Source organism: Lutra lutra, chromosome 9, assembly GCF_902655055.1.
Source record: "Lutra lutra chromosome 9, mLutLut1.2, whole genome shotgun sequence".
Lineage (NCBI taxonomy): Eukaryota > Metazoa > Chordata > Mammalia > Carnivora > Mustelidae > Lutra > Lutra lutra.
The window spans coordinates 22,649,942-22,677,073 of record NC_062286.1 but is presented as its reverse complement, the minus strand read 5'-3'; the positions used below and the strand labels follow the sequence as shown (position 1 = coordinate 22,677,073).

General features: G+C 42.6%; 1 protein-coding gene across 1 annotated transcript in view; it reads right to left on the bottom strand.

Annotated features, from left to right (window-relative positions):
* The window catches only part of PLB1 (phospholipase B1), a 145,238-nt gene that overhangs the window by 102,937 nt on the left and 15,169 nt on the right, over window positions 1-27,132 (bottom strand). The window contains exon 2 of the mRNA XM_047745744.1: window positions 21,121-21,321. Within this exon, the coding sequence (XP_047601700.1) occupies window positions 21,121-21,175 (55 nt within the window). The 5' untranslated portion in view covers window positions 21,176-21,321. The remainder of the gene's footprint in view (window positions 1-21,120; window positions 21,322-27,132) is intronic.

Below are 27,132 nucleotides of genomic sequence, written 5' to 3'. Positions count from 1 at the left end.
GCTTGATTTCTTTTCTACGTCAACCTTCTGCAGCTTTCCATATTTTTCTTTTTTTATCAACATATAATGTATTATTAGCCCCAGGAGTACAGGTCTGTGAATCACCAGGTTTACACACTTCACAGCACTCACCATAGCACATACCCTCCCCAATGTCCATAACCCCACCACCTTCTCCTGACCCCCTTCCCCCCTCCCGTCCCCTGCCCCAGGCAACCCTCAGTTTGTTTTGTGAGATTAAGAGTCTCTTATGGTTTGTCTCCCTCCTGATCCCATCTTGTTTCATTTATTCTTTTCCTAGCCCCCAAACCCCCCACATTGCATCTCCACTTCCTCATATCAGGGAGATCATATGATAGTTGTCTTTCTCCGATTGACTTATTTCGCTAAGCATGATACCCTCTAGTTCCATCCACGTCGTCGCAAATGGCAAGATTTCATTTCTTTTGATGTGCAGCTTTCCTTTTTGACCCTGAAAAGAATTTATCTGGAGTTTCACAAGCAGTAAGAGTATATTTCATTGCCTGCCCGCTGTGAGATCAGACGCTGATTTCCATGTCGGAGCTCCTAGCGGGAAGGATGGCTATAACATGCCCCCAGATCTCAGTGGCAAATTTATAATTCCCAGAAGAAAGCTTTCTGAGCAGAAAGAGTCACATGATGGGAAGGCACAGAGCTGCGGATAAACTCGGAGTGCTAGCAAAGCCTGGAGCAGGTTTGTAACGGGAGGGAAGGGAAGTGGAGGCAGGGAGAGGAAGGTAGAGGAGGGCAGCTGGGCTGTGGAGCTGCAAATACCAGGCTTCTCTATGAGCAACAGGGAGTCAGGCTGCTCTCTAGAAAGATGAGTGTTAACATGTATTTCAAGATGATCATTGCTCTGAGAGTAGTGAACTTAATGAATTCTCAGGGCAGAGAGGTGAGATTATGGTTGTAATATTTTTTTTAAGCTAGGCTAAACATGTATATGAGAGCTAACACTAATATATAGCCTCTCTGTGCCGGGCCTTCTAAATCCTTACATGAAATAATTCATTTAATCCCTACCACAGCTCTAGGAGATAAACGCCATTATCTCCACTTTGTAGATAAAATAGGCTCGGAAAGATTAAGTGACATTTTTAAAGGTGACACAGTTAATAATGGCAATAGCAGGATTTGAAAATGGGCAGCCTGGCTCTGTCGGCTGTGGTCACGGCCAGCAAGCTAAGTCTAAGTCACAGCCTAAGATCCAGATCAGGGATCAGCCTCACCGTCTGTATTTTAGGTTTTACAGACCATACTGTCTGTTGCTGCTCAGCTCTGAAGGAGCGCAAAAGCAGCCACAGACAAGATATAAACAAATTAACTTTATGGAGACTGAAATTTGAATTTCACATAATTTTCATATGTCATGAATTACCGTTCTATTTTTCCCAATCATTTACATTTTTAAAAACCTTTGCAGGTTTCAATGAACTAATTTTTTTTTAAAGATTTTATTCATTTATTTGTCAGAAAGAGAAAATGTGAAGTCAAGCAGGGGGAAATGGCAGGCAGAGGGAAAGGCAGGTTCCCTGCTGAGCTGGGAGCCGGACGTGGGCGGGACTCGATCCCAGGAGTCTGGGATCATGACTGGAGCCGAAGGCAGATGCCTAACCGACCAAGCCACCCAGGTGTCCCTCAATGGACTGATTTTAAAGTTTATATGAAAAGGCAAAAAAGACCCAGAGACCCAGAATAGCCAACAGAATATCAAAGGAGAAAAAAGTCAGAGAACCGACACAATCCAACCTCAAGATCTACTATAAAGCTACAATGTGATATTAGCAGAAGAGCAGACAAATAAATCCATGGGCCAGAATAGAGAGTCCAGAAATAGACCCACGTAAATAAAGTGAACTGATCTTTGACAAAGAAACAAAGGCAGTACAATGGAGAAAAGATAGTCTTTTCAACAAATGGTGTCGGAATAACTGGACATCCACATTAAAAAAAAAAAAGAATCTAAAAATGTAAAATCCATTCTTAGCTCACAGGTCATATAAAAACAGGCATAAGGTTGGATTCAGCCCATTGGCTGTTATTTGCCAACCAAGGCCTGATCTGTTCTGCTTACTGTAAAGAGATCACCAAGGTTAAACAGGAAAATGGCATCTTTGGTGATCGGCAAAAGCCTGTAGCCCCAAGAACTCCAGGTAAGAGCCTGGGACCTACCTGCAGATTGCCAGGTAAAGGAGAGCTGGTGCCAGAGCCAAGTATCCTCTAGCCTTTGAGAAACATCCTATTCTGGACATCTCCCAGTCCTCCAGGCGCCAAGCCTGAGATACACAAAAATCTCTCCCTAAAGAAAACCTTCAGTTCCCTGCCATAAAAAGTAGTTTCCTGGGACACCTTGGTGGCTCAGTTGGTTAAGCCGTAGCCTTTGGCTCAGGTCATGATCCCAGGGTCCTGGGATCGAGTCCCATGTCTGGCTCCTTGCCCCACAGGGAGCCTGCTTCTCTCTCTGCCTCTGCCTGCCACTCTGCCTGCTTATGTGTGCTCTGTCTCTCTCTGACAAATAAATAAAAAATCTTTAAAAAAAAAAAAAGTAGTTTCCTTAAAAAAAGATTTTTTATAAAAATAAACAAATAAATAAGATTTTTATGACTGTAAATACACTCAGCACTCTATAATTTCTAAAAAAAACAAAAACCAAAAAACAAACCTTTAAATCAAATAATAGAAGCAGAAAAATCTAGCCCAGTGCCTGCACAAATACACACAGAAATATGTTCATTTTGATGAAAAGTGCTTTTTGTTATCAAACCAGTCCAGAGAGAAATATGTCATTCTTAGCATCATTTTATAGTAGCAAAAGTTAAATTTTTTCTTTCAAGAAGTAGGACTGGATTGCGAGCTTCCATCTGCTAACTCTAGATCTAATAGGGTTTAAAGGGCTCAGAGGAGCCTGTTTTCGAAGACAATAGATGAATCCCTACATCTTTTCCTGCAACCACTGTGGAATCTTCTGGGCATTAATTTCGAATCTTTGTGTTACTTCCCCAACCTACACACAGACCATAAACAGAGCCTTACAAACCCCAGGTCTCCAAGCATGACTTGTGTCTGAGTCACTGACTGATCACTCAATGTGCAGACCCAGGGCTGGCTACTAAGATGCCAGGTTAAAGAGATAAAAATAAGAAATATATAAAAGTTGGGTATTCATCCTTTTTGATGGAGGCATAATACTCCATAGTATATATGGACCATATCTTCTTTATCCAATACCCAACTTTTGTATCAACATGGACAGGACTGGAGGAGATTATGCTGAGTGAAATAAGTCAAGCAGAGAAAGTCAATTATCATATGGTTTCACTTACTTGTGGAGCATAAGGAATAACACAGAGGACATTGGGAGATGGAGAGGAGAAATGAGTTGGGGAAAATCAGAGGGGGAGACAAACCATGAGAGACTGTGGACTCTGAGAAATAAACTGAGGGTTTTGAAGGGGAGAGGGGTGGGGGCTTGGGTGAGCCTTGTGGTGGGTATTAAGGAGAGCACGTATTGCATGGAACACTGGGTGTGGTGCATAAATAATGAATTTTGGAACACACACAAAAAATTAAATTAAATTAAATTTTAAAAAATAAAAATAAAAAAATAAGAAATATAAACCTGATCAAAACATCAGTGGCTACACACCATGAAAGAGACCCATCCCAAAGTTTAAGTCTAGGCAAGTTTCTAAAAACCCAACATCCTCAGAAAAATCAAACGAATCCAGACTTTTGACATTTTATTAAATATGTCTAATTTGCAACCAAAAATTACTAGACATGCTGTGAAACTGAAACGTGAGTCTTGTACAGGAAAATAAAAAAAAAGTAGTCAATGAAAATCAGTTCTGAGTAGGCCCAGGTGTTAGATTTTGCAGGCAAAGTTTTCAAAGCAGCTATTATATCAATGTTCAAGGAATTAAAGAAAAAATAAAGACTAAAGACTCAACAAATAGAAATTATCAAAATAAAGGAAATCTAGAGTTGAAAAATACAAGACTGAAAGATTTACTAGACTGGCTCAGCCCCAGACTTAAGAAGGTAGGAAAAAAGAATTTGTAAACTTCAAGACAGATCAGTAGATCAATAGAAGATACATTTCTAAAAAGTACAGAAAAAAAGATTGAAGAAAAATAAACAGAGCCTCAGAGATCTGTGGCTACTGCCAAACACATAAACATAGAGGTAATGAGTCCCAGAAGCAGCAGAGAAAGAGGCAGAAAGGGATCTGAAGAGATTATGGCTAAAAACTTCTCACATTTGAAGAAAAACTTTGAGCCACAGATCAAAGAAGCTGGAAACAACAATAACAACAAACAAAAAGCTTCTGGGTAGGAAAAACACAGAGAATTCTATCTAGATCCTTTAACTGTAATAAACTGTAATAACTGATGTGTCGAGGTGTAGCTCCAAAGCCAAGGAAAAAATTTCAAGAACAGCAGAAGAAAATCACATATGGGAAACCAACGTCATATGGCTCACAGTCAACTTATACGAAACAATGGAGGCCAGAAGATGGTGGAATGACACATTCCAAATGTTACAAGGAAAATGATCCCACACAGAAGCATAGTGATGTACGAACGAATGAAGTACAGAGAGAGTGAATATGTAGATAAATCCAAAATAATATCGACCGTATGAAATGGAAGAAAGCAAACTATGGCCCATGGGTCAAATCTGCCCACAGCGTGTTTTTATATGGCTCTCTAGAGAAGAACAGCTTCTACCTTTTTAAAAGTTAAAAAAACAAAGAAGAGTATGTGGTAGAAACCACGCATGAGCCACAAACCCTAAACTATTTACCGTTTGGCCATTTATGGAAAAAAATTTGTTGCCCCCCCAATAAAAATAATGTAGTGTGGAGTTTAAAGCACATGTAACATCTTGCTGTGTGGGCAGATTTGGACAGAGTAAACGGAGTCACACTGACAAGGTTTCCCTTCATCTGGGAAATGATGAAAGTACTCATTTAATTAGATTTGAATAAATCAAGGATGCATGTTGAGATCGTAAATGCCACAATAACAACAAAACCACATATAATCAGCAAGGTCATGGGGGGCGGGGTGGGGCAGACCATGAAATTACGTAATCCAAAGAAGGCAAGAAAGGAGAAAAGATCATAAAAGAACATAGGACACATTGGAACCTAAATAGTTAGATATCCTATTTATTTTTATTATATGTATATATTTTTAATTAATTTTTTAAAAGATTTTATTTGACAGAGAGGGACTCAGCGAGAGAAGGAACACAAGCAGTGGGAGTGGGAGAGGCTGAGCAGGGAGCCTGATGCGGGGCTTGATCCCAGGACCCTGAGATCATGACCTGAGCCGAAGGCAGATGCTTATCGACTGAGCCACCCAGGGGTATCGACTGATACCCCTAGATATCCTATTTAAACACACTTGGGAAGACCAGAGAAGAAAAGCTGAAGAGGGGTGTAGGAGACCTTCTTTCAGCTTCGAAACGGGGGCTGGCCTTGTTCCATGTGACCTCCAAGGCCAGAGTGGACCCATGGAGACAGGTCATCTTTGGTAGAAAAGCCAGAGCTTCTGGAACAAGAATAGGCCCCTCGGGACGCTGGTCCAAGCAGAGGTGAGGGATCAGGGCAGGCAGGGGGCACACACACCAGGCAGACATTAGGAGCTTGGTCACTCCTGCTCTGATCAGTCTCTCTGTGCCTCTGTTTCCTCACCTAAAGATAAGGTTTGATACTACTTGCCTCGTGGGACTGCTGGAAGGATTAAATGCATGCAAACATAAAACACGGTAATCTAAGGCTGGCAAAGGTCCAGTAAGTGGTAGTTGTCAGTATTATCATTTCTATATCAGAGAGATGGTTAGCACAGACCATTTTTCCAGAACCTTTCAACCTCAACATTCTCACATTTCCTCATAGAACTAGAGAGGTCATGTTTTAACTTGCTGATCGGAATCAATCGTCTATGGTAACTGCAGGGGTAACTGTCTAGAATTTAAACACTAGGTATTCAGATCACAAGACCCAGGGGGAAACTCAGAACCCCCTGGGGTGCTATACCCACAGACCCTGGAGTGACTTTGCCCTCGTTCCAGTCCTCTGCTTCCCACCAGCTAAATGGGGAGAATAATTCTTGCCTATTCCCACAGCACCCGGAGGGATTGTGGAAGAAATGATCAAAGCTCTTGTGGCATGACTGAAGCCCATGGTTTTTTCCTCATTTGGAAGGCTGTCTTAGCCTCAAGCTCATGGTTCTACAAAGGGCATTGAGCTCCCTGAAAAACTCCCATCTCAATAAAGTCAGGAAGGGAAAAAACCATGTACTTTTCCACCCTGATGGGAATGAAAGAGAAAGACATCTGTGCACACTGGGAGAAACAGGTTCGGCTGAAATTAGTCATCCAAGTAGGAAGAGCCACGACCACTGGGGTTCTGGAAGCAACAAGGAGCCATTGGAACATCAGACCGGGCTAAGTAAGGTCGCAATTGAGTCTCCTGAGGGAAGCACCTTCTCAAGCAGATGTTCTCTACCCAGCTCCTGCTGCCTAGCCCCCCACACCCACCTCAAGACAGATGCTCAGGTTTGATGGGCCTGGGGTAGAGTCTGGGTATCCTGGGCACTAGCAGTTTTTAAAGGTCATTTGAGTGATGTGCCTTCGAGATTGAGAGCCCCAACTCTTCAGGGAAACCCAAAGTGTGTTAGCCCAACAGCTGGCCAGGGTAAGCAGGGTGATTTCAAAAACAAAAATGAAACAGCTTATGCTCTCCTTATTAATACAGTTCCTTTATGTTTTTCCACTCACATTGGGTCTGGAGCACCATTTTCCACCCCCATCTCTGACTAGAGGAAAGTCAGTCATTTTGTGACCTTGACCAAGAATTAATCTCTCTGGGGGCGCCTGGGTGGCTCAGTGGGTTAAAGCCTCTGCCTTTGACTCAGGTCGTGATCCCAGTGTCCTGGGATCGAGCCCCGCATCAGGCTCTCTGTCAGCGGGGAGCCTGCTGCCCTTCCTCTTTCTCTGCCTGCCTCTCTGCCTACCTGTGATCTCTGTTTGTCAAATAAATAAATAAAATCTTTAAAAAAAAAAAAAATCAATCTCTCTGAACCTCAACTTCCTCACCTATAAAATGGGGATATAGCTAGTTTCCTGGCCTTCTTCTTGAGCTTGTCTTAAGGATCAAAGAACAGAAACCACCGTGTGAATAGGAGAGGGCTGTACCCAAGCTAGGGGCGACTTGTCTCCCTGGATGAAAGGAAGGTGCTTGCCCTAGGCAGCTGGGGAGGACTTTCAAGGCCGATACTTATGGAATTAAGGCCACTCTTTAGTGTACGTGACGTTCTCGGGCCCTTTGAAAAGTGTAATGTCCTCACAGCACCCCTAAAGGGTAAGTAGTGGCAGGATTTATAAACCTGTTAACATGTTTACAAGCTCAGAGAAGCTAGGTGACTTCTACCAGCTCACGGAGACAACACTGGCAAGGCAGGGCACACAGGCCTCAGGCCAGCACCGCCCTCCACCCACAGAGCAGTGAGCTGTCCTGGTGACCATTGTGAGCCAGTATTCGCCCCCCATACTGTGTGGACTGTAAGCAGCTCTTCTGGGCTATGTCTGTCACCGCACGCAGCACCTCATTCCCACTCACACCACAGGGCCCATGTAATGGTGTGGTCTCCTGTCCGCCAGCACCCCACATGACCACCTGGGGGTCCTGAGTTCAAAACCACAAGCCATGCTTGGCTGCTGCTCCAACACCAAAATTTCCTGTGCTCTGAGGTTCATAGGATGTCAGTGTCCTTCCCTCGGTGTGGTGCTTTGGTGGTCCCATGCCATAATCTGTGGAAGGTGACATGGAAGACCAGAGAAGCTTTCTAGGATAGCTAGACTGACCTCCGAATGTTTGTCTTAGAAGGGCTAAGGTGGCCAGATCTCTGATACCATCACGTTTAATGTCTCAGGAAACTAAGACCCAGAGACGTTAGCAAACTTGGCCAAGATCCCTCAGCAAGTTACTAAAAAGGCCATGGTGTGACATGACTTTTCCCTAACCTGGTCTGATATGCTTTCCTTGGAACCAAAGTCTTTTTGAAAGAAGGTTCTAAGAAAGGCTTATTGTGTGTGTTGTTCTGTAGCCTGAGTTCCCGGTATATGGAAGTTGTATTCTTCTGTCCTGTCTTTAAGACCAGTTTTTTCAGCTGCCCTAACTCATCATGAGGGCGCCAGAGAATGGTATAGGATTAACACCGTCACAACCTCTGAGTAGACACATCCTCTAGTCTGATGATTGTTACAAAACACATTACAGATGATCTGGAAAGTCCCAAACCAGCATTCTCTAAATACTCCCTGTCCTGAGCCGATGACCCCAAGGAGACAGCACCACCCAGGACAGAGTCCATTCCAGGCAGAGGCCAGTGCACCCTCCTGTCTCCATCTCCCGAGGCCCACCCAGTATCCAACATCACACACCCTGCGCTACAGGAGAGGGAAGAAGTTTCTAGGGAGCAGTTCTAAACAGGAGAGAGCGGATTCACAGCTGACTTGAGGTTTTGCCCCTGGCTCATTTTATGACCTCTCAGATGAGGAATGTTTGGCTTGTAGGCTATTTTTCCCGGCTTCCTCCGGGTAACCATTGAGGCAGGCCCAGAGCCAGAAGGGACAATCCAAAGAAGAGAGTCCCATAGTGAAGGTGAACAAGTGGTCGCTTGGCAGCCCGAGCCCGGACTCCTCCTCCCACACTAATCTCCTCCATGATCACTCCCAGCTCCAGCAACCCCTGCTAGAGCTTTAAAGGGGACCAGGGACCCTCAAAGCTCGATGCCAGGGTAGCTAGCGGTCATTAGTGAGCTCCAACAGGAAGGGAATCTCTGGGAGCTCAGTGGGGGGGGGGCCCATGGTCCCCACCCCACCCCCATTCAGGAAGGTCTCCTCCCAGAGACAACTCGGAGGTCCTGGTACAAAGAAGAGAGCGTGGCCTGAGGAACACTGTTCTCACTGAAAGACAAGAACACAGGAGGAGATGGTTCCCTAAGGCAAGAGAAAAGCACTTGGCCTTGCCAGAGCTAAGCAAATTCCCTTGCAGGCCTCTTTCGTGGAGCCAGGCACACGAATTCACCAAGGTGCCGCGTCTTACCATACATGGTCGTTTATGTCTGAAGCTGGCAGACTCAACTTGCCCAAAACACCACTTGCATTAGGCTACCCCCTATTGAAGAAACTTTAATAGCTCCCCACTTCCCACGATAGTGAATCCAAATTCCAGGCTTGCTGTGTGACTTTGGGCAGGTTACTTAACCTGGCCCAAGGGTTCAGTTTTTGTTTAAAAAAAAAAAAAAAAAAAAAAAAAGATTGGTTCTAATCCTTTTAGAAATCTCTTTAAGACAAAAGGGGCTAGGAGAACCTTGATCATTTTCGGATTTCAAAATCCTCCCCCAACACCTACCCTGCCCTGCCCTGCCCTCAGGGGACCTGCTCCCCTATCCTGGCACTAGGCCTGCTGAGCCCAGACTCCCACTGTGAGCAAGCTGCTCTGGGACTTGCCTGCCCTCCCGGCACAGTGTTTATCTTGATCTCATGCAGCCTCCAGAGCAGCACCGAGTTTCCCGCCCACGTGAAAACTTCCCCAGCCCACGTTCACCTCTCCGTTTTCTGAAGTCTGTTGCTTTTAGTACAGCTACTTCACCTATTTTGGTGCTTAATTCTTCTCCAGTGATTTTATGCAAATCAGTTCTCTCTGTCTCCTTCCTTTGGTTTATCAACTACCAGCCTGGCTTAGCTCAGTTCAGGTTCCTGGAAGGCTGCTCACGCACCTCGCTGACAGTAGCAAGAATGCAACTTGATGAAAAGGATGATTGACAATAAAGTCCTAAAGATCTACAAGGTACAGATGACATCCTAGGAAAGGAGGACTCCTGAGATGCCCCCCACCCCAGAAAACGCCTAAATTAGGCATGCTGCTCAGAGCAGGAATTTAGAGGAAAGTGAGTGGGGTTTGGGGCAGGGGGATAGGGATGGGGACTGAGGTGTCTGCTGTAGGAGAGAGTCTGACGCCTGAGTTCTGGGGATGGCTGGGTCACCATCTTGGTAAGGGACTCCAGCAAGTCTCTACCCTCTCTCCTCAATAACCAAAGAATCTGGCTACCAGAAATTTCTCCAGTGTTGCTTTCTACTCTTACTTGGAGAGAGTATTTCTAGAAGGCTGGACTGACAACCTCCAGGAAGGGCTCCAGGCCCCTGTAAGACAAACAGGCTTTACCTGTTCTAATAAGGAAAGAGGTGTTCCTCTCCTCACACGATGGGTTCACCCAGCTCCCACCTTCAGCTTGACAGCAACAGGCCTGGCGTGGGTGCATACCAAGGCAGTGAGTTTTCATTCCCCAGCCTGACAGTCTCCCCGGGAACTGCTGACCCATTCCAGGAAAATGAAATTCTAGCAAAAATCGTGCTTTATTAGCTATAGTGATTGTAGCTAACTACAGTTGCCAACTACAGTTTTGAGATAATCTTGTTTCAGTTTTATACACCCGAACTTTCAGAACAGGAACCTATTTCCATGTGTGTTGCTGGTCTAGCCCATTCAAAGCTTAAATAAAAGCCAAATTATGATTCTTCCCTCCCTTGGGCTGGCCTGTAATGCAGGGTGGTGGGGAGAAGCCCTGGCTTAGGACTGAATTCGGGCTCCTGTACTTAGAGTTAGATGACCTTGGGGAAGTTAGTTAATTTCTGAGTCTCAGTTGTCTCATCTGTAAAATAAGGACCATAGTCTATCCCTCTTATAGGAAAGCTGTTATATATAGACAGTGGTTAGAGTGGGGCTTGACTGGCTCTTCTAGGGAAACTCACACTGGGAGTTTAGTTTGAAGGGATCCTCAAAAGTCAATGTCTCCATTGCCCACCAGAATGACATTTACATAGGTTCTGGAGCTAGGCGTCTTGTCTTCATCTGAGGCCCCAGAGAGTCTCACAAATAACTTTTGGAGGAGTCTGAGCAGCACACAATAAAAAATAACTAAACACAGAAAGAAACAAGGTATTCAGGAGCAAGATTTAGCAAGAGAAAAAAAAAAAAAAAAGAGCAGAAACAGATCCAAAACTTTGGATACTGAAATTATCAGACCAAAATTATAAAACTACTATTTAAAAAAAAAAAGAAAGAAAACTTGATATTTAGGGGAATACAAAATTATTTTTAAAAGTAACATTGTAAATTTGGCACAGAACTAAATGTAAATTAAATTTGAAAAATAAAATCAGTATTCAAAATCTTCAATGACCGGGCTTAACGGCAAATTGGACACAACTGAGAGAATGAATAAATTAGGGCATGTGTCAGAACAAATTATTTAGAATGCAGCACAGAAAGAAAAAAAGATGGCATAGTTGGACAAGGGCTAAGAGACATGGTATATACAGAAAACCAAACATTTAATTGACATTACAGAAGACAGAAATAATGGTGTAGAAGCAATATTTTAAGAGATACCCACTGAGAATTTTTAAAATTTATAAAAGATATCAAGCCATAGACTCAAAATATACTATAAATTCCAAGCAAGATTAATTCACAGAAATTAATGACATAGGAAACATGCAGTCTAGAGACTGTGGTCTACTTTTCCAAAGATGGCCATGACATTTCCTCCCATCCTGCATGCCCCTTGGCAATGTGACTTTCGCCATTCCTCCCAAGAGGTGAAGTCTATTTCCTTCCCCCTGTATCTAGGCTGACCCTGAAACCTGACTGACGAATAGAATCAGTAGCAATGACTCTAGGGTCTAGGCATGAAGAGGTCCTGTGGCTTCTCTTTTTGCTCATCTGAGGCCCTGAGTCACCAGGTACAGAAGCCCAGCTGTCCTTATAGGAAGGCTGTGTGGGGGAGCACAACGACATTCCAGTACCAAGTCCTCAGACATGTCATTTTAGACCCTCCATGTCAGTCCCACACAATACCATATGAAACAGGGACAAGAAACCCCAGCTGAGGTCTTCTCAAATTGTAGATCCACTGAATTGTGAGCAAATAAAATGGTTGCCATTAGTCAATAAGATTTAAGGTAATTTGCTCCGTAACACTGGACAACTATGACATAGAAGATCAACAAAGCCAAAAATTAGTTCTCTGAAAAAACGAGTAAGGCAGACAAGCCTATGACAAGATGAATTAAAGAAAAAGGAAGAAGTCACAAATAGCCAGTATTGGAAACAAAAAGGGGGTATGACAATAGAAGCTACAGGTATCAAAGAGATAACAACAGAAATCCCCCATCAATTCATGCAAAAAACTTGAAAATTTACTTGAAATGGACACAGTCCTAGAAAATCAAAACTTTCCAAAACATATTTATAAGAAATAAAAGATATGAATTCTATAACCATTTAAAAATTGAGTCAGTCGTCAAAAATCGAGTATTGATGAGTTCTACTGCCAAGAAAAAGAAATTCTTATGGAATAAATTTTTTTTTTAATTTATTTGACAGAGAGATCACAAGTAGGCAGAGAGACAGGAAGAAGCAGGCTCCCCGCTGAGCAGGGAGCCCGATGTGGGGCTCGATCCCAGGACCCTGGGATCATGACCTGAGCCGAAGGCAGAGGCTTTAACCCACTGAGCCACCCAGGTGCCCCTCATTCCATTCATATTAAATCTATTCAAGACAGAAAAATAGGAACACTCCCAAAGTATTTTATGAGAATGTACAACACTGGTACCAAAATCAACAAAGGAAGAGGGAGAAAAGAAATGATGCTTCAATTTCACTAATGAACATGTAAGAAAAAAAAAATCCTACACAAATGTTAGCACATTAAATCCAACATTATAGTTGACCTGTGTGCAATGTGGGGGTTGGGAAAAGGACCCTCCACACTGATAGAAATCCATGTATAATTTTTTATCCCCCCCCCAAATTTACTACTAATCGCTTACTATTGACCAGAAGTCCTACCAAAAATATAATCAACTAACATATTTTATATGTATTCTATACTGTATTTTTGTAATAAAGTAAGCTTGAGAAAAGCAAATGTTAAGGGGTGCCTGCTTGGCTCAGTTAGTTAAGTGTCCACCTTTGGCTCAGGTCATGATCCGAGGATCCTGGGATCAAGTCCTGCATCCGGCTCCCTGCTCAGTGAGGAGGCTGTATCTCCCTCTCCCTCCCCCCTACCCCCTGCTTGTGCTTTCTCTCTCTCTCTGTCAAATAAAAATAAAATCTTTAAAAAAAATTTTAAAAAGCAAATGTTAAAATAAGGAAGGGAAAATAAGTTTATAGAACTGTACAGTGTTTATCAATACCATAAGTTGACATCATCTGTTTATAAGATGAATCATCTGGCAGTACCTTCATCAATATTGGCTTAGAGGATACGAACCACTGCAGATGGTGTAGGTCTTACAAATAACAGACATCAAGAATGAAAAGATAATGTATGGTCTGTAAGTTTTGATAATTTTTAACTTTTTATAATAGATTTATATATATTTTAATGGTAGTAAGTGATAAAATAGACTAGTATCTACATATAATTCATGCATTCATGACATTCTGAACTTGTTCCTAATGTCTTTGATATTTCTAGGCTGTGTGCTTTGTCTGTTTTTTCAAATTGTTGCAAATCTCCAAAAATTTTTCCAAAAGTGTATCTAAAGAAATTTTAATAAGTGGACCCATGTGGTTCAAATTCATGTTACTCTAGGGTCAATGGTACATAAAAACAAAATACACCGTGACCAACTTGATTTTATTTCAGGAAAGCACGAACAGCTCAATATTAGCAAATCTAGTAATATAATTAAAAATAATAATAAATCTAAGGGAGGAAATATGATTATTTCCATAAACATTGAAAAGACTTTCAACAAACTTTAACATTCTTTCCTTTCCTGACATAAATAAATACTCAAGGAAATTTATGGACACTTTGTTAATGTGAACACACACAAACACATATACGTGTATATGTCTTTATGTATGTATGTCTGTTTCCCAAAGGCCACCATCCAACTGAATAGGGAAACATTTGCCTCCTACTAAGGTTAGGAACAAGGTGAGAATCCCCCCATCATCATTGCTACTTAACACTGTATTGAAATATAAGCCAGTACAATCAGGAAAAAATAAATAAAGGCAGAAGAATTGGAAGAGAAGGAAAACTATCTCTACTGTTGATGATATGGGTGTATACTTGCTCCAGAGAATTAATGATAAAACTAATTCAACAGTATAATAATTTAGCAAGAAAGAAAGTATAAAATTAATATACAAAAAGTAAAAGCCTTTGTATATATCAACAAATGAGCTGGCCCAGTTAGAAGTATAGTGGAAGAGAAAAAAAATAATGAAAAAATTAAGTACTTCTGAATAAGCTTAGTTCCACTTTACAAATTTAAGGCAATTTCAATAAAAATACCAATGGATTTTTTTTTCTAAAGTTAGGCAAATTGAATCTAGAGTTCATTTGGAAAAATAAACATGTAAAAACAGCTATTAAAAACCCTGAAGAAGGGCGCCTGGGTGGCTCAGTGGGTTAAGCCACTGCCTTCGGCTCGGGTCATGGTCTCAGGGTCCTGGGATCGAGTCCCACATCGGGCTCTCTGCTCAGCAAGAAGCCTGCTTCCCTCTCTCTCTCTCTCTCTGCCTGCCTCTCTGCCTACTTGTGATATCTCTCTGTCAAATAAATAAATAAAATCTTAAAAAAAAAAAAAAACCCTGAAGAAAAGAGCAAAGAAGGTAAGTGAACTAGATTGCAAAATGGCCATAAATTCCTCCTATCCTTGAATGCATGTCGCTTTGCAATGTAACCTTGCTGCTGTTTCCAACAAGAGGGAAAGTCTGTTTCTCCCCTACTTAAATCTGGGATTGGCCACATGCATCGCTTTGGTCAATGGGACATTATCAAATAGTACTTTATTTATATATTGTATTTAATTAATTTATTGAGGGAGAACACGAGCACACACGTGTGCAAGCAAGCAGGGGTGGAATGGGGCAGAGACAGAAGGAGGGAGAATCTTAAGCAGGTTCCGCACTCATCACAGAGCCGTAGACTGGGCTCAGTCCTGGGATCTTGAGCTCATGACCTAAGCTGAAATCAAGATTGGTAATGTTAACTGAGTGAGCCACCCAGGACACCCAGGTGTCCATTTCAACACCCAGTCTTGAAAAGTGTTAGCTCACTGGGACTTACCCTTTTTCATTGTTTTGTGGCTTTTTTTTTAACCCGAAACCATGTGAACTTTAAAAATAAGAAAAGAGGGACACTTGGGTGCCTCAGTCAGTTAAACATCTGCCTTCAGCTCAGGTCATGATCCCAGGGTCATGGAATTGAGCCCTGCCTTGGGTGGGGGTGGGGTGGGGTGGGGTGTCCTTGCTCAGTGGGGAGTCTGCTTCTCCCTCTGCCCTCTCTCCCCCTGCTTGTGCTCTCTCTTTCTCTCTGACAAATAAATAAATAAAATCTTTTTTAAAAATAAAAATATGAAAAGATATTCAACTTCATTTGTTAACAGAGAAATTTAAATTAAAATACCATTTTTACCTGTGACCTTAGCAAAAATTCTAAAGCTTGGTTATATACTTCATTGTCAAACTATTGGGGAAGAAGGCATTTTCACAGATATTGCTGATGTGAATATAAAAATGGTACAATCCTTATGGAGAGAAACATGATGATATCTAACAAAACTATGTGTATTTACCCTTTGACCCAGAAATCCCAGTTCTAGGAACTTAAACTAAACTATACCACCAACAACATGAAAAAGACATGCACACAATTGTTCATGACAACACTACTTATAATAACACAATATTGGAAACAACCTAATGCCTACATTAGGAGGCTCATTGACTCATTGACTCATTGAGTCAATTGAGTCATTGGCTCATTGACTATATGGTAATAATGGAATATTCTACACTTGGAAAAAAATGAAAAATATCTGAATGAATATGATAGAATTTCAGAATACATTAAGTGAAGAAAATTAAGATGCAAGAAAGTGTATAATAGGTTATCATTTGTGCAAGAAGGAAAAAAAATAAAGTTTATTTGCAAAAAATATAGAAAGAATATGAAAATAATGAAATTGTTTACTTACAAGAATAGGTGGAAATGAGATAGAGGGAAGGGCTAGAGAAAGGGATGGGACTTCAAGTATATTTTTTTACATTAACATGGTTCAAAAGTCAGAACAATGCTTTATATATTCAAAAAAATAAGGTAAAATCAATGAAAATGGGAGAAACCCTTTAACTGAATATAAACAGGGACAAACCTAACTATATGTCAAAGAGATAGCATAACCATACTGAGAGAACAAAAGAAAAAGAATTAATCCAAGTGATTTTGAGCAAGTATTTTGATTATACACCCTGAATGGGATGTATTCAAAGGACGAAAGAATGGTAAAGAAATTGTGGTGGTGCTATTGTTAGAGCAATTCTTTTTTTTTTTTTTTTTTTTTTCCTTAAAGTAGGCTCCATGCCCAGTGTGGAGCCCAATGTGGGGCTTTGAACTCATGATCCTGAGATTAAGATCTGGGCTGAAATCAAGAGTTGGACACCCAACTGACTGAGCCACCCAGGTGCCCCTATTGCTAGAGTGATTCATATGTTATGCTGTATGTATCATAGGACTCAGTAAATGAATAGATTTATTGATGTTTTCGAAACCTTGGTTTGCACTGTGGGAGAAGGACAAAACCACTCTGAAATGGGGGAAGGAGATGAAAGTCCAACTCTAACTGAAGTTAGAGATAATCTATATACATTTATTTTTTTTTCCTTTCTTAAAAGTTTAAATTCAATTAATTAACATATAATGTATTATTGGTTTCAGAGGTCAATGATTCATCAGTCTTACATAATACCCAGTGCCCATTATATCACATGACCTTCTTAATGTCTATCACCTAATTATCCCATCCCCCACCCCCTCCCCTCTCACAACCCTCAGTTTGTTTCCTATGATTAAGAGTCTCTCTTAATCTTAATCTCTGGTTTGTCTCCCTCTCTGGTTTCATCTTGTATTTTTTTCCTCTCTTCCCCTACAATCCCGTTTTGTTTCTTAAATTCCACATATCAATGAGATCATATGATAATTATCTTTCTCTGACTGACTTATTTCACTTAGCATAATACCCTCTACTTCTATCCACATCATTGCAAATGGCAAGATTTCATTTTTTGATGGCTGAGTAGTACTCCATTGTGTGTGTGTATATATCTTTATGTATAGATATATATATGTGTATATATACATATACATATGTAGTTATATATACACCACATCTGTATCCATTCATCTGTCAATGGACATCTGGGCTCTTTCTATAGTTTGGCTATTGTGGACATTGTTGCAATAAACATTGGGGTGTAGGCACCCCTTTGTATTTTTGGTGTATACATATTTTAAAAAGAAAACTGTAGTTTCTAGCTATGTTCACTGACTGAGCTTGGACATAATGACATTCCAGCAGCAATGAACACCCCTACCACCTAGATCTTGGTTTCTAAATAAAATCCCCCAACAACCAGAACCTTGAAGAAATGACTAATTGTGTGGCTGAGAAAGGAAAAATATAGGATTCATTGGACTAGTTTGTTTCATAAAGCTAAAACGAGCTTTAAAAAAAATGAATGGGGGAAGAGGAGGCCAGGTGAAGGGGACTTGCTGGCCAAATCCATAATTACTTGACCATCAAAATGAATAATGACATGAATGGATTATAGTACTCTGATTAATAAGAGAATCCATAAATGCATTTTATATTAAAAAGATAAAATTTTATCTTCTATTTTGAAAAGATAAAAAGAGTGGGATGGAGAAGAGAATTTTTTTTTTTAAATCGGGGAGTGCCAACTAACAATATTAGGAGGAATGAGAGATATTCGTAAATCACCATTCTATAATCACCCAATCAATTCAGGCAAGAATCATCAGTGATGGGAAAACCATGGAATATAAGAACAGTCACAGAGTATCACAGTATCTCCTTACAAATAACTTATAAATCACATGAAGGAAGGCACCTTTACAAGGCAGAAATAAGGCAAACACACTTGAACTAAATTACCAAACTTAATGTCACCCAAGTAGGGCATTTACCAATATCACATGTATCTCCCAGTGGTATCAAGGACACAACATGACTTATTTTGTATTTCTGCCCAAAGAGTTTAATCTGATCCCAGCAATAAAGACATAACTTGGATAAATCCAAATTGAAATGCACATACACAAAAAGCCAGCCTAAAATTTTCAGTGACACAAAAGAACAAACCAACCAAAGGCTAAAGAACTGTTCTAGATTAAAAGAGGTGGAAAAGGCAGGACAAGTAAATGCAATCTGTGTTCTTCACAGTGAATCTCATAAGTAATGACAGAAAACATCAACAAAATCATAAAAAAGTCAATTAACTTATCACATTAACAAGTTTAAAGGAGTCAATCACATAATCATCTCAGAAAAAGTGCAGAAAAAAGTATTAGATAAAATCAATACCCAATCATGATTTTTAAAAAAAACCTCTTAACAAATTAGTAATAAAATAGATCTTCTTAATCTCATAAAGAGTATCTACAGAAAAGCCGATAACAGACATTTACACATACTGACAAAACATTAAACACTTTCATTTTGAACTTGGGAATTAGCATCACTTCCATGAAAAGTTGTAGTGGAGGCAGCACAGGAAGGAAAGAAAAAGTTACATAGATAGAAAAGAGAGCAACAAAACTGTCATTCCTGGCAGGACCAACTATAGGGAAATTCCAAAAGAATATACAGATAACTTGTTAAAATTTATAAAAATTTAATCAGGTTCAAAATTAATGCATAAAAAATCACTTCTGTATGCCAATAATAAACATTTGCAAAATAAAAATTTAAAAATCTACCTATCACACAACAAAATATCATATGCCTAAGAATAAATTAAACCAAATGAATACAAGACCTCACCAAAGAAACTACAAAACTTTGAGACGCAATAAAGAAGATTGATCTAAACATGTTCTTGGTTTGGCAGGCTCAGTCGTGTAAAGATGTTTGCTTTCTCCAACCTGATTCATGGAATGCAAAGCAATTTCGATCAAAAGCCCAACAGGTTTTTGGGGGAGTAAAAAGTGACAGATAGTAAAATTTACATGAAAGCTCAAAGTCATTTCTAAGAAGAAAAAACTAGAAAGACCTGTTTTCCCAAATAACAGAACTTACTATAAAGCTGTAGAATTAGGACAACCTGCTATCGGCACAGGGATGGACAGATGGACAGATAAAGCCAAGTTTTGATACAGATGCAAGCAAATCCAAGCTCCCTGTATAGAAACAGAGGGGGCTCCTCACAGCAGTAAGGAAACAATGGACTTCTCCATAAATGGCCCTGGGACAACTACATACTTTCATGGGAAGAAAACTGTAAAATTAGGTTCCTCTCTTCTACTAGTCACAAAAACCAACCCCAGATGTACTAAAGACCCAAATGAGAAAAGCAAATTTACGAAGTTTTAGAAGGAAATATAGGATAATATCGTCAGAGCTGCAAGGAAGGAAAGGAGTTCCTAAATAAGACAAAAAGGGTACAAACCATGAAGGAAAAGATGAAAAGCTTTTAGTAAAATGTGAAAGATTTATGGATCTGAAGTGAAACCAGAGCAGAAGATTAAAAACTTTAGAAACAGAGAGACTGAATACCAAGCAGACCAACGGCCATCCCTGTAGCCAGCAGGCTAGCACAGTGATCCCAGTTTCCCTCCTTTTTGTCCCTGCTTCCAAATCAGGACCAGAGAAAGCCAAATACATTTCCCAAATCAATCACATAAGATGCTTAACTTCTCATCCTACCTCCAACTTCCCCACGGCCACAGCTTCTAATCAGAACACACCCGAGGTCTTCCCGTTTTCACTATAAGCTTTCCCACTCCCCTGCCTGCCTTAAAGTCTCCACCAGACTTGAGTGATGATGGTCGACTCCACTGCTTCAGCAACCTCTGAATCCTCTCCATTTGTTCTTATTTGGGTCATCATCATTAACCTCCTCCAAATTCAGAATTTTGCTCATCTAAAGTCTCCATAAAGAGAGCAGAAAGACAAGTTTCAGAATATGTTTACTGTACACATCGCCCTCAAAGAGCAAGTGCACAGCCTGGATGAAAAACCCAAAAAAATCAATGGGAAGAAAAACCCAGAGGAAAATAGGAAACACGCCTGAACAGGCACTTCACAAAAGAGGAATTTAAATGATCAAAAAAAGCTCGGCCTCATTTAGCAACCAGGAAAATACAATCAGCCTGTTTATTGAGCACAACAGGCCTTATCATTCTCCCTACCAAGCACCCCCCCCACCCAGCCTGGCACTCCACACCCCTGCACGTCACTCACTGACCTTTACACACCCCTCCCACCTCACCTCACCTCACCCCCAATCAGAGAGGGTGCGAGGACCCCAGCCAGGCTTCTGGGGGCTTGAGAGCAAGTGCTCTCCCACTCTGGGCCCAGATGTCTCATTTGGAGATGGTGAAAAATCATCTTTATGGCTTTCCAAACAAAGAAGGATGGGATAGGTACGGGTCAGGAGAAGAGAGGCAGAGAAGAATGTGACAGAGGCAGACTCTTCCCTGAGTCATTAGCTCAGAAGGAACCCAGAGCTCTGACTGGGAGCCCCCTCATTCAATCAGGGTCAGGAACACTAAAGAATGTGGGCCATCCTTTCCAGTTCATCATCCTGAAACCTGCCTTTTAGCAAAAACAACGTAAAGCCCATAAATAGTAGTGTTCTCTTTTTAAGGATGAGATGAAATCAAGGTCCAGGAAGCTAGAGCTTGCCCAAAGCCACATAGCATGGAGAACTAGAACCCAGTTCTTTGTGGCTCCCGGCACCTATGGCTTTTTCCTGCACCACGGAGCTCTAGGCCATCAGCACTCCTCCCCTAGCCCCAGACATGCCTCTTGCCCCACAGCCATGGGCACGTGAACCTCAGCACTCCAGCCTGCCTGCTTCTAAACTGTGTTTTGTGCTCATGAAAAAGATCTATTCTTCTCTCAAGCTCTGTGCCCAAGCAATATGGGACACCAGCAGGCTGACCCATTGGTTGCCCTCTGAGCAAAAGGCAGACTTACCTTGGCCCAGAAGCAATAGCAGCCCCAGGAGGAAGATGCATGGCTGCAGCCCCATGCCAGGATCCTGTGTCCCAGCCTTGGATGGATCACTTGCGCAGATGGAGACTGCCACTCGTCCCCGTGTTTTATGCTCCTCTGTGGTCTGATAGCGTGCCTGTCATAAATTTTACCGTGTTCACCTTTGAAAGGGGCAGTGGCCCGCTGTAAATGATAAATATTATCATTTAGGCAGATTTCTCAAAGTAGATAGGTCAAGGATGGGTAGCATGTCCTAGACAAAGGCACCAAAGGCTAGGAGCCCATAGCTCCCCTTTGTATGGCCTCCCAGGATCATAGATGTCCAAAACTCTCCAGGGTTGGGGCTCTGGCCTGCTGAGAGGAGCCTGGGATTGGAAATACAGGGCTGGAATCCCAGATTGACAATAGCTTGAGCGAGTCCCTTAATGGGGGCTTTAGCTTCTCAGCTGTAAGCTAGGGAAATAAAAGCCATAAATGGAGTGAAAGTACTTTGTAACAACTGTAAACCATAAAGTCTCCTCGAATGTGACATCTCTTGGTGTGAAATGTGTTCCCGCGGTGTCTGAGGAGCACAGCTGGGTTCCCTGGTCTGCATGATCCAGAGGTTTCTGGCCCTGCCTCCAAAGCCGTGGGTGGCGGGAGTGTTGGACAGACATGCATGTCACACATCCATTGTCTGCACGTTGAATGGAGAGATGCAAGCCAGAGAGGTGAGCCACTGGAACTCATCTGACAGTATTAGCATTTTGCTTCAGGCAATCTAATTTGAAATGCTGGGCAGGGTCTAAACCAGTCAGGCAGAGTTGGAATTTAGAGCCTGGGTGCCAAAATACCTCGGGGGTGAAATTCAAATATTTTCCACAAATATCAAGTAACATTTGCCTTTGGATAATATGGACAAATATATTTAAATCATCCTTGCGTTTTGGCCACTGTTAATGGCAGCAAGGCTGAGAGCCAGACTTCTGAGCTCCAGCTAGGAGTCTGGAGCTGGTTTCTATTGTTCAACCTCGGGTCTCGATCTGCTGACATTTTTTCAGTATGTTTCAAATCACAGTTAGAGGTTGGTTGTGTTGAGTACAAAGTGAAATCTAAGTGGGCGGCTTCTTCATTCCTGGCTCTGTGACATTAAGATGTTGCCCTCCTTTGTCATCTGCTCAATAAAAATGTGACTTGTGGGTAACCACTGACTGAGCCATGCCAAAACCTCAGCCTCAGAGCTGCGCGGAGGGCTTGGGTCACACCAGACGTGTGTGGGCACTGCCTTGATGGGCCCGGCTGGCTATGGGCTGGGTCCAGAGCCTGGAAGAGAGCAATACATGCAGAGGAGGAAGAGGGAGATATACCCACAGAGGGGCTTGCAAGGGCCATTCGGGCATGAAGCTCCTGAACATAGGACACTCGTTATCTTCACCAGCTGCTCATCAGCTCAACAAGAGACCCAAAGCTCAAAGCTACTGTCCCACTACTAAGGATGGCAGGAGTCCCTCCATGCCACCAGCAGCTTTGAGGAGTATCCCTGAACCTACATGGATGGAATGAAAGGTCAATGTTCCCCACTCAGCTTGGGCCTGTTAGAGGTAGGGTAGGACATATCATGGGAACTGGGCAGAATTAGGCTGTCTTGGGGCACCCAGGTGGCTCAGATGGTTAAGCATCTGCATTGGGCTCAGGTCATGATCCCAGAGTCCTGGGATCGAGCCCCACATCGGGCTGCCTGCTCTATGGGGAGCCTGCTTCTCTTGCTGCCCGCTGCTCCCACTGCTTGTACTCTCTCTCTCTCTCTCTGTCAAATAAATAAAGATGATCTTTTAAAAAAAAGAAAAGAAAAGAAAAATAGCCCAGCTTTACAATCCGTACATCTGCTTCTACCTCTTAATGCTTCTCTGCACAACCACCATGGCCCAGCTATGTTGGCAAACACACCAACCTTTAACCTCTTCTACATTTAGAAACATTGAGACGTGACTTAAAATACTTTCAGCCTTTGTGAGGCATTTGGTATAGGCCAGACTTAGGTAAAAGAAATGTTGGAATCCTGTCAACACATTGAGTCCTCATCAGCTGTGAGGCAGAGGGGGAATAACGTGTCTCAGGCATCCTTACCAGGCACTGTGGGTGCACTTCACCTGCATCAGCTTAATAAGCATAGAGTATCTGTGTGATCTATTAGCAGCTGTGAAAACTTGGGGACCAGTACTCATCATAGGCACAGGCCCATTGATTAAAATCTTCCAGCCTCCCTCAGGAGGCATCTTGGGGACTGAGAGCTGAGCACTTGCTGTTGTTCAGAAATCCACAAGGGGGTGCTAGACTAAGCCTTGGCCACAGGGCCCATGGGGATTAAAGCGGCCCTGGCTGTTGAAGCGTTCCTCTTTCAACCTGGGTACAACCTTTTATGATCCCATGATTTTAATTTGGTGGACGGATCAGTCCATTTAAAAAATTAAACAGAACATGAAATATCTAAGGGCACTGTCTATAGTAAGGATAATTGATGTTTTTGGGAAACTTGTTGTACTCATAGGTGGTGATAGGAAATGTGTTTCTTAATATGGGTCAGTAAAAAAGAAATTGAATATCACTCCCTCAGACAGCAGTAGATCAGTTCCACAAAGAAATCCCTAGGCTTCAAGAAAAAGAAAACAGTTTTGTTCTTCTCTTTGATTAAAGATGCAACTACACCAAATTCCCTGTGCTGGCAGCTAAAAACAGTGCCTGTGAGTGACACTGTGACTTGGGAAGAAAGCACAAGTCAAACTTTTTAGCAGTTGTGAGAAGAGACTAAGTGAAACTGTCCTTTTTTCAATAAGGAAACCTAGCCCCTAACTCCAGGGTGAGCTCTGCTGATGTGACAGAAGTATGTATCAGCAGCCTATCATCTAGGAAAGCACCAGTTCCCACTGATGCCTGTTTTACGGAAGACCTGCAGGTTGAAGGGGAAGGTACACATCAGAATTTTGGGAGGGGTGGGACGACCTGTCTCGAATAATCTGCACTGGTCCAGTAATGCCCTGAGAATTATCTGTCCCAAATGATGGCTTTTCTGAAGTACCTACTTGCCCTCACCATGATAGCCTTGTATCACTCACACCTTCTGGGTGGAAAGAATCCTATATCCCTGGTGGGCTTCCTGAGGGAGAAGCTGGGCCTTTTCCTTCTTGCCATTTGGGCACTTCTAGAACTCTTCCTACTAGAGCATCTAGCTCAATGCCCTATGTATAAGAGGCCCTCACCCAATCTTCATTCATTGGTTGAGTAGTCTTCAGAGGTAAGAAGACAACTAGTTTGACCAAGCCTGTGTTCTCCAAGACCCTTCCCAGTCACAGAAGTTCAAGGTGCCTTGGCTTAGGAATCTCTAAACACAAACATCATCCAGAAGCCAGTGTTCGTGTGTTTACACAACTCAAGACCTGTGTGTACACACACATGTAAAACATTGTCCCATGCAAGTAACTGAGCTTATTTAGCTTCCTTTGGGCAGAGGCTTTGCTTATAATCAAACAAGAAGTTTAAGTAAGGAGTAAAAATAACAGACAAAATTGAGAAGGGACTAGTAACATACATCTACCAAAAAATACCATTTTCAAATATCCCAGCCTTATTAATAAAAAGAGAAAGAACACCAGGGCAAATCTCAGGAGAACATCACTCCATGAGACTTGTTCTTTGCTATATCCCAGGAGCTAGTACTGTGCCTGAGGTAGCAGGCATTCACTAGATGTTGGATGAATAAATAAATAAATGAAGAGTGGAATAAAAGGGAAGACACCAAGACTCCTATAAAAAGATCAGCTCAATGGAACAGAATAGAAAAGATGAAAGGGGTAAACATCATGGCTTAGGATAGAAAACTGAGGAAAAAGAGAGGCCTGTGGCCCCAATCCCATGAAGTGTGATGGGAAAACAACAGAGAAGCAACATGGAGGCTCCCAGCTCTTGGCTCTTCCCCAAGGTCACACGGTTATTCTCCTGCACAGTGGTTCTCCAGCAGATTGGAATCACCTGAGAAGATTTTAAGACAAATACCCCTGCCTGTGCTTCCCCTACAGACATTCTGAATTAATTGGTCTAGGGTAGGACTTGGTCATGGGTCATTTTTAAAATTCCCTGATGGATCCCAATGTGTAGCCAGGGCTGAGGGCTAGGACTCAGTGGAGCCAGGGCTGCCTGGTGCTCAGCACTGAAGGATGGAGAGGGTTCCATCTCTCCTGCTGCAGACAAGCCAGAGGTCCACATGACAATGCCTCGAAAGTCTACCAAGAGCTAACAAAGTCGGACTGACTGGTGGCCTGTCTAGAGAGGAGCCCCATAGAAATATGGGGGGAGGGGAGTGCTGGGACTTACGTCTCAGAGGTCGGGGAGTAATGGGGAAACGGCCAGACTCTGGGGCCTGGAGAGGGTCAGTCCCCAATCACCAGGATATGTGGATCAAAGTCCAGGATCAACAATATGACCCATTATTATCTACAGCCATTTCCTCTTCCTCATGTGTTAGTTTCCTGATCTGGGAGGTTGACACAGAAATTCCATTCACTGATGTGCAGTGTGAAGAACAGGGCCATGGAGAGTAGGGGAAAGTGTAGGAGGAGCTCTCTACCACAAGCATACGGTGTACTCCCCTTCTTGCACCAGCCATTACTATAGAAATGGTACCACCCCAGCTGACCACCATTCACAGCTTGAGCCCTGACATCCTCTAAGTCACACAGTTATACTGCATTGCTCCCTCTCTCTCTTCTCCCTTCTGCCATCTTCAGACTCAGCCCCCCAGTGCTTCCCAACCTTTATGTCCCGCAACACATGGATGATGGTGATGTTCACACAGCACACAGGGTGAGCAGACAGGGCAATTTGTGGCCTGAGATGATCAGCTGGGAGTCTGGGACAGCCCCAAGCCCTGCTCCTGGTGGGCCTCTAGGGGGATCAATGTCTTTGCCCATCTCTACCCTTTAGTGTACTTATCTCTAGGTGAAGACTTAAATAGCATTTGTTGAGCACCCACTGGGTGCTTGCTACTTGAACTCATAACATTATCTTATTTAATACTAGCCACATTCCTCAGGGGGTTAAAAGTCTCAGCTAAGGTCACTCAACTAGTAGGTTGTAAAAAGGAGTTTCTGATCCAAGTCTTCTCCCTCTATACCTGTTAGTTTCTCTCTGCATGACTGAGAGATGCTCCTGGTGAAATGGCCTTAAGAGTCCCTTCCAGGGCGCCTGGGTGGCTCAGTGGGTTAATAAGCCTCTGCCTTCGGCTCAGGTCATAATCTCAGGGTCCTGGGATCGAGTCCCGCATCGGGCTCTCTGCTTGGCAGGGAACCTGCTTTCTCCTCTCTCTCTCTCTGTCTGCCTCTCTGCCTAATTGTGATCTCTCTCTGTCAAATAAATAAATAAAATATTAAAAAAAAAAAAAAGAGTCCCTTCCAGAGAGAAACCCAGGTAAGGCTCTGCATTCTGCGTTGGTGGAGGGCAGCCTATGACTCATGCACTCAGTTGGGCAGGGGAGTCTAGTGGTGTGACTATTCCCTTCTGGGAGAGAAGTATGAGTGGACCACTCAGCCAAACCACCACCCAGCCAGGGCCTGCACTAACCTGCAGAGGAAATGTGGTTTCTCTTGGTGGAGGCACCAGAGGCATTGTCCTCCTTGGTCCCACCTCAAGAAGACCAGAGAACCAAACAGGGATGTTCTGCTCCATCCCAGCTGGCGAATCTCAGGCCTGCTGTGACCTCCTCTCCCTTCGTGGGAAGAATCCCACCCAGAGGCAGGAAAACGATAGGGATGAGGTCAGAACTAGTCAGAGGGCACCTGGACCTTAACAGCCACACCGTCAGTCCTCTCTCACCCCCATTGCACAGAAGAGGAAACTGAGACAAAGAAAGAGGCAGGGCCAGTCTGTGACAGGAGCCTGAGATAGTTCTGGATTTCCTGATTCATTCCCACTCATCATGTAGCACTGAATCACCCTGACTTTTAGCAATGGAATTTTTAGTTC